The 8820-nt window shown below is 44.7% G+C and overlaps 1 protein-coding gene across 2 annotated transcripts in view; it reads right to left on the bottom strand.

The window, feature by feature from the left end:
* Positions 1-7387: 7387 nt before the first annotated feature.
* The window catches only part of LOC121004318 (protein phosphatase Slingshot homolog), a 230107-nt gene continuing 228674 nt past the window's right edge, over positions 7388-8820 (bottom strand). For both annotated transcript variants that reach the window (XM_040436503.1, XM_040436504.1), the window contains one exon: positions 7388-8022. In XM_040436503.1, the coding sequence (XP_040292437.1) occupies positions 7759-8022 (264 nt within the window). In that variant the 3' untranslated portion in view covers positions 7388-7758. The remainder of the gene's footprint in view (positions 8023-8820) is intronic.

Raw genomic sequence — 8820 nt, 5'->3', positions numbered from 1 at the left:
AGGATCTCTTATGACAGATGTCTGCCTTAGAATTGCAACACAAAGGGCTGCAGACACTTTGGCACATCTGGATACCCTGAGATTCAGAATTGAAAAAACTATTAAACAATCATACTGCCAAGTTGTTTTTATCCAGTATAACTACTATGCGCACGGTAACAAAGCATCTAAGGTATTATGCCTCCTTTTTCCCTCATTAAGGCCTCATGCACACAACCGTTGTGTGAATCCGTGTCCGTTGTTCCGTTTTCCGTGTTTTTCTGCGGACCCATTGACTTTCAATGGGTCCGTTGAAAAATCGGAAAATGCACAGTTTGTCGTCCGTGATCCGTGTTTCCAGTCCGTCAAAAAAATAGGACCTGTCCTATTTTTTGGACGGACAACGGTTAGCGGACCCATTCAAGTCAATGGGTCCGTGAAAAAACACGGAGGCACACAAGATTGTCATCCGCGTCCGTGATCCGTGTCCGTTTTTTTCCTATCATTTTCAAGGCAAACTTGACTTAGATTTTTTTTTCACTTTTCTTGTCTGGTGATCGTCCAAAAATCAAGGAAGACACACGGAATAAAAAACTGACACGGATCACAGAAACCCGTTTTGCGGACCGTAAAAAAATACTGTCGTGTGCATGAGGCCTAAATCTGCTGATTCCCAAGAATACCGTAAAACGGATTTAATAGCGAAACAGTTCTGCGATTACTACAGTAAACTTTATAACCTACAAGCAGGGCTTTTTTTTCTGGCGGAACGCACCGGAACGGCGTTCCGCCACCTTTTGACATCGCAAGCTGCGATGTATCAGCGGGGAGGGACTGGGAGGAGGAGCTGGGTGCCGGTGCGTTCACTGTGCTCCGGCCCCACAGCTCCAGTAGAGACTTATAAAATGTTTAATGAAATGAATAATGATTCCTGCTGCCCCTCAGTAGTATAACATTCAATGTATTTGTACTCACAGCCGGCTACTGACATCGTAATCCAGGCCGGCCGGGTAGACGAGCGGCAGCGTCACTGACTGACGTCACCTGCCTGGGCCGCCTGCTTCATTCATAAAGTAGGCAGCGCACTCACGTGACGTCAGTCAGTGACGCTGCCGCTCGTCTGCCCGGCCGGCCTGGATTACGATGTCAGTAGCCGGCTGTGAGTACAAATACATTGAATGTTATACTACTGAGGGGCAGCAGGAATCATTATTCATTTCATTACACATTGTATAACTGTACTGGAGCGGCAATGGGGGGTCTGTGGATGACACTGTTATGGGGTGGGGGGGGTCTGTGAATGGCACTGTTATGGGGTGGGGGGGGGTCTGTGGATGGCACTGTTATGGGGTGGGGGGGGTCTATGGATGGCACTGTTATGGGGTGGGGGGGTTTGTGGATGGCACTGTTATGGGGTGGGGGGGTCTCTGGATGGCACTGTTATGGGGTGGGGGTGTCTGTGGATGGCACTGTTATGGGGTGGGGGGGTCTCTGGATGGCACTGTTATGGGGTGGGGGGGTCTGTGGATGGCACTGTTATGGGGTGGGGGGGTTTGTGGATGGCACTGTTATGGGGTGGGGGGGGTTTGTGGATGGCACTGTTATGGGGTGGGGGGGTTTGTGGATGGCACTGTTATGGGGTGGGGGGGTGTGTGGATGGCACTGTTATGGGGTGTGGGGGGGTGTGTGGATGGCACTGTTATGGGGTGGGGGGGGTCTGTGGATGGCACTGTTATGGGGTGGGGGGTCTGTGGATGGCACTGTTATGGGGTGGGGGGTCTGTGGATGGCACTGTTATAGGATGGGGAAGGGGGGTCTGTGGATGGCACTGTTATAGGATGGGGGATCTGTGGATGCCATCCCCAGATCCTCCACCCCATAACAGTGCCATCCTCAGATCCCCCCATTAACAGTGCCATCCCCAGATCCAGTGCCATCCCCATCTGGGGGGTTTCTTTGCTGGGCTGGACTTTTATAGGCCCCCCCCCCCCCCAAATTTTACTTGCGGTCCTAGGGTTGGGTAGAGGGGGCGGTCTTAGGGGTGGGTAGGGGGCGGTCTTAGGGGTGGGTAGGGGGCGGTCTTAGGGGTGGGTAGGGGGCGGTCCTAGGGTTGGGTAGGGGCGTGGCCAGGGGAGGGGGGGTGAGTTCCACCACCTTTTCTCTGAGAAAAAAAGCCCTGCCTACAAGAACCATTAACGTTCTCTCAACGTGTAAGTAAAACTAAGCAAATACAGGATTTGCTTAAATCATTATGCTTGCCCTTCTTATTGCCAGAGCAAGCCCAAATGCTAGAACGCCCCTTCTCATTTTTAGAGCTACAAACAGCATTAAAAGTCACCCACAAATAAAAGCCCCGACCCAGATGGCCTACCCATTTACTATTATAACTCATTCAAAACAATACTTCTACCCTGCCTACTGGTGGTTTGTAACGCTGCACTGGGCGGACAGCTGTTTAACAAATCTACAGTATGCTCTCAGCTCAAATCTCCATTATCCCAAAACCCAATAAAGACCATTCCCTCTGTTCCAACTATCGACCAATTTCACTCCTTAATAAATGACCTTAAAGGGACACTGACAGGCCCAATAAGCATATTTAGCTATATATATGACTGCACAGGTCTTCTAATGTGTATTAAAATCATATAAGTATACCCACTGTCCACCTTATAAATACAGTAAACTCATGTTTTATAACCTGATAGAATCGTCTTCTTTCTGCCCAAGGGGCAGCGTTTCAGCTTCACTTGCGCCCAGCCAGCCTCGCCCCAACTGCCGTTTTGAAACGCCGCCCAGCTTATCAATATTCACTTCGCTGGGCGGCTTCTGCTGTCCCCGACGTTCCGAGATCCCGCGCATGCCCAGTAGAAAGCTATGGGATCTCTGAACGTCGGGGACAGCAGACGCCGCCCAGCGAAGTGATTCGAGATAGCCGCCAAAGGAGAGCTGATCACCGCCAGAGGACCGAACACAGCAGCGCTGGGTGAAGGGTAAGTGACCTCTGTAGCCAGAGACAGTGCGGGACGCCGCACTCAGGCACAAAACATCCCTTCTTCCCACAGCCTAGCATAAGAAGTACAACGATATATATTGCTACATACAAATTACAAATGTACATGCATGCTGTTTTATGAAAATCGACTGACAGCTATATGTATCTACAAGGCGCATCATTTATCTTCCATCTCATAGCGGTGACTATATAAAAGGAGACATAAGGCGCATTATATCCAATTATCTCCTATCCAGAGGATATTATCTCAAAATAAAGACTATCCCATGGGGAGATAAGGATAAAGACGCATTATTTTATCATCCATTAACCCTCCACCTTGAGGTTACTATTTTATGAAAAGACTGTTTTTATCCAAAACTACATGAATAAGGACAATCATCCTCTATTTTTTCCCTTTAAGCTAGATGCCAAAATGCTGGCAAATAGATTGAATGCCTTTTTGCCAGATCTTATTTCGCGGGAACAGGTAGGGTTTGCCCCTAGGAGAGAAGGGAAGAATAATATCTCAAAAGTAATCCAACTTCTGCAATTAGATAGAAGTTCTGTACTACTTTTAGTCTTACTCAGCATGGATGCCGAAAAGGCTTTTGATATGGTTGATTGGCTATTTATGTCCCAGGTACTGTCTAAATTTGGAATCCCTTCAACATTTATAAGTGGAGTAATGGCTATGTATAACAATCTGACGGCCCAGGTATTGGTTAACGGCACTCTTTCCCCTCCATTTGATATAACCAACGGGACCCGGCAGGGCTGAACACTGTCCCCACTGCTTTTTCTCCTTGTTATCGAATCACTTCTACAGGCTTTCATGCGATCAGATGAGGTGAAAGGGATTCAGATTGTCTCCAATTCACACCAACTGGCGGCATTTGCTGATGATGTTTTATTATTCGTTGTGAACCCCGAACAGGCTTTCCCAGCGATTATGTCGCTTCTCCAGGTCTTTGGCACCCTCTTTAATCTTTCAGTTAATTTTTCCAAATCAATTGTACTTAAATGTTTCTTTAGCCCTCCGACTGCATTCTAGTTTACAACAATCCACTCCATTCCAATGGACTACTCGGTCAGTTGTATTCCTTGGAATACAACTTACCCCTACTTCTCATCCTTATTTTCAGCTAATTTTCAGGGTTTGCCTAAGATCTTGGGGGACCTACTGGATTCCTGGGAGATACCCTTTGTATCATGGTTTGGTCGAAGGAGCCTCCTTAAAACTATCCTGCTTCCTAAGGAGCAAGCTTTACTTATCCCAATCCCACTCACATTTTTTAAGTGCCTACAGGGTGTTTTCACATCCTTCCTCTGGGAATGGGGTAGACCTAGGTTGCCTCAAATAATTCAATAACCTAGAAATGGAGGTCTGGGAATCCCTAATCTATGTAATTACCATAGGGCGATTCTATGTGCTCGGAGCCTGGATTGTCTCCGTTCCCGTACGGCAGGGGTGGGGAACCTCCGGCCCGCGGGACCATTTCATGTGGTCCCCGACCCCCTGCCAGAATATATTGTGAAAATGCTAATGACAGCTTCCATTATGGAAGTGCTCATTAGCATGCGGGAGGCACAGGAAGGTGAGAACAGTGCTGCACTGGCTGTCCTCACCTTCCCTGGTGTTCTACCGGCCCCACGCTGTGTCCTGACACATACAGTGTCAGGACGTCGTGCACATAAACGTGCACTATGACCTGACGCTGTGCGCTGTCTGATGGGGCTTATCTGAGGGGAGTCTGATGGGGCTTATCTGAGGATGGGGGGTCTGATAGGGGCTGATCTGAGGCGTCTGATCTGAGGCTGGGAGTCTATAGGGGGTCTGATCTGAGGCTGAGAGGGCTTATTTGGGGTCTGATCTGAGGTTGGGGGGTCTGATCTGAGGCTAGGGAGGGTCTGATGTGGGTCTGATCTGAGGCTGCGGGTCTGATGGGGGCTGATCTGAGGCTAGGGAGGGTCTGATCTTAGGGTCTGATCGGGGGCTGATCTAAGGCTGGGGAGGGTATGATGAGGGTCTGATCTGAGGCTCATGTAGAGGCTGATAGGAAGCTGATTTGAGGCTGATGAAGGTGGGGGGCAGATATTAGGTTGAAAAAGAGACAAAGGCAGGGACAGTGGCAGGGAGAGTGAAAGCTGGGTGAACCTCTCTCAGCTTGGCTGCCAAATAAAGTACTAAATAACATTCTCAGCTTAAAAATTTGACTGCTATGTGTGGTCAAAATGGCACCTGTACTATTTGTAATATATATTATATATATATATATATATGTAATATATTTGTGTTGGAAAAATACAGCATTCTAGATTTTTTTTTTTTAACTGAAGTACAATTTCTGTAACTTCCCCCTAAGTCACTTATATGTTTGACCAAATATAGCAGTCAATTTTTTAAGTTGAGAATTTTGTATGGCCCCCGAACGATGTTACAAATATCCAAATGGCCCTCGGCAGCAAAAAGGTTCACCGCCCCTGTATTAGAGGAAGGAGAGAGATGAACAATAAGGTATAAAAAATTTATATTGTCAAAAGTTCAATGAAAAGAAAAACAATTTGCAGTTTACCACTTAGGTAGGGGAGATCCCCCTTGCTGTGTGTAAACAAGAATGACTTTATTTTAAAGGTAACTTTCAAATCAACATATTCCTATGACTTTATTAATGCTTTTTTCAGACTTTAGCCTTAGCTCCACATTAGTCATTCACCAATTAGCTAATGTAATAGTTATTATAAAAGAAAGTTAAAGTAAAGTAGGTTGTCATAGCCCCACACCTGGCATTGGCAAATATACAGTACATTGATGAATAAAATAGCTTCTTTTACAAGCAAATTATACTGGACAACCACTGTATATGCGAGTTTTCCAGGTCTGTCCAACTCAGAATAGGTCACAACAGCCACAATAATATTGCAACTGACCCGCATTCCATTCAGCGAATGTAATGGAAATGGCACCTGTTTTCTGCAAAAGGCACTGGGGAAGGGAAGCCTTTCAGCTACAGGAATGTCCTGTATTGCTAGTTCGATTACCGGTAACCCCATTTGAATTCACCAATCAGTAAGTTACAGTAACTACAAACAGATTAAGGGTAAATTCAGTTGTGGCAGATTCTACGGATTGAAGGTGTAGATTCGGCAGAAAATTACAGTGCAATACATGTGGCTAGGGCTTTGAAAACATGATCCAGATATAGTGGAAACGTCAATGGTAACATCAACATATAGGGGTGAAATCTGTGGTGAATCTGCATCAATGCTGACAGATTCACCACAGATTTGCAGTGAGATCTGTGGATTACAGTGGTGGCAGGTAGTGGTGGTGGAAGGCAGATTATATATATATATATATATATATATATATATATATATATATATATACATACACACACACACAGTACAGACCAAAAGTTTGGACACACCTTCTCATTCAAAGAGTTTTCTTTATTTTCATGACTATGAAGGCATCAAAACTATGAATTAACACATGTGGAATTATATACATAACAAACAAGTGTGAACCAACTGGAAATATGTCATATTCTAGGTTCTTCAAAGTAGCCACCTTTTGCTTTGATTACTGCTTTGCACACTCTTGGCATTCTTTTGATGAGCTTTAAGAGGTAGTCCCCTGAAATGGTTTTCACTTCACAGGTGTGCCCTGTCAGGTTTAATAAGTGGGATTTCTTGCCTTATAAATGGGGTTGGGACCATCAGTTGCATTGAGGAGAAGTCAGGTGGATACACAGCTGATAGTCCTACTGAATAGACTGTTAGAATTTGTATTATGGCAAGAAAAAAGCAGCTAAGTAAAGAAAAACGAGTGGCCATCATTACTTTAAGAAATGAAGGTCAGTCAGTCAGCCGAAAAAATTGGGAAAACTTTGAAAGTAAGGGCTATTTGACCATGAAGGAGAGTGATGGGGTGCTGCGCCAGATGACCTGGCCTCCACAGTCACCGGACCTGAACCCAATCGAGATGGTTTGGGGTGAGCTGGACCGCAGAGTGAAGGCAAAAGGGCCAACAAGTGCTAAGCATCTCTGGGAACTTCTTCAAGACTGTTGGAAGACCATTTCAGGGGACTACCTCTTGAAGCTCATCAAGAGAATGCCAAGAGTGTGCAAAGCAGTAATCAAAGCAAAAGGTGGCTACTTTGAAGAACCTAGAATATGACATATTTTCAGTTGTTTCACACTTGTTTGTTATGTATATAATTCCACATGTGTTAATTCATAGTTTTGATGCCTTCATAGTCATGAAAATAAAGAAAACTCTTTGAATGAGAAGGTGTGTCCAAACTTTTGGTCTGTACTGTATATACATATATACACATATATATATATATATATATATATATATATATATATACACACACACACACACACACACACACACACATACATATATATGAGGGGAGCTGTATTGATGGCTTATGTGTTGGTGAAAAAGTTGTCCCATAGTCTACAGAGCACTCACTGATGCCTTGGACCATAAAGGATTTACTAACAGTTGTGTCCAGCCACAAAGGTCAGTACCTGGCAGGCTAAGTTTAAAAGCAATATAAGCCCATATTGATATAAAAATTATGTAGTCTTAAATGGTTATGACATAGCATAGTAATGCTGTCCCTGAGTCTATCCCATTTTAAAGCTGCAGTTCTAACCGATGTGGTAACGACGTGCAGTGAAGAAGACATGAAATAAAAATCATTTAATAAAAATAATCTCCCTAGTTTGCACTGTCCACCTCTCAAGGTCAAATGGCAAAGAATCTACTAGAGTTCCTCAGGAGTTTCCCCCACGTTGCTCTGTCGAGTGATCCTGGCTTTGCGGGCATGATTTTCTGCCTCCTGCAGGCGATTGCTTACAAGTGTGGCTCCTTGCATCTCTAATACAGATTGAGACTTTACAGCATGCCCTGCCCAGGAAGGATCCAGAGATTGCTGGGCGACAAGCTTCTTTCTGCGTCTGGATCTTCTGCGGGCAGATGATGATGTACTACGGGAATGTGGAGAAGAAGGGGCGCTGCTTCCAAATACCTTTAAAATTGACAATTTTAAACATTATTGAGTTCTTCTGTATCTCTTTCACCATATATGATTCATATCACATCTGCTTAAAGAGGACCTCTCACCTCTCCTGACATCTAAGTTTTAGTAACTGCTTGTATTCCCCATGTAATATCAAGTCTGGGGCATCTATTCTTATGACTTTATGATGTAATATTCCTGTATTATTCCTGCTAGAAGTTTACAAATAAATTGCCAGCAGTCTGCAGTAAAGGTATCGCTGGGTGCTACCAATAGCGGGTCTGTCTGACTCTGTCCAATCAGTGCTGCTGGTGTCAGACTGTACAGGGACACACACCCAACTGGTAACAGCCATCTGTACCTTTACTGCAAGCAATTCATTCATAAACTTCTAAAAGAAATACTAAAGGAATTACACAACATAGAATCATAAGAATAGATGCTCCAGAATTATTACATGGGGAATGCAAGTAGTTACTACAGCAGATATGTCTAGAGAGGTGACAGGTCCTCTTTAACCACTTCCAGACCGGGCCATTTGCCCCCTTCCTGACCAGGCCTAATTTGGCAAATCTGACATAATTCACTTTATGTGGCAATACCTTTGGAATGCTTTTACTTATCCAAGCCATATAGAGAATGTTTTCTCGTGACACATTGTACATCATAGTGGTAGGTTGTGGTGGCTCACTAGCAAGTAGTTAAGGTATGGTGCTGCAAGCTCATATAGAGGGAATCACCCCACCCTCTCTTAAAGGCAAATGTAGTAATAGAGTAATGAGCGAGCACTCATACACTTGGCAACCA

The sequence above is a fragment of the Bufo bufo genome, chromosome 6, assembly GCF_905171765.1.
Source record: "Bufo bufo chromosome 6, aBufBuf1.1, whole genome shotgun sequence".
Lineage (NCBI taxonomy): Eukaryota > Metazoa > Chordata > Amphibia > Anura > Bufonidae > Bufo > Bufo bufo.
The sequence above is the reverse complement of the archived record's forward strand: the minus strand, read 5'-3'. Positions and strand labels throughout refer to the sequence as shown.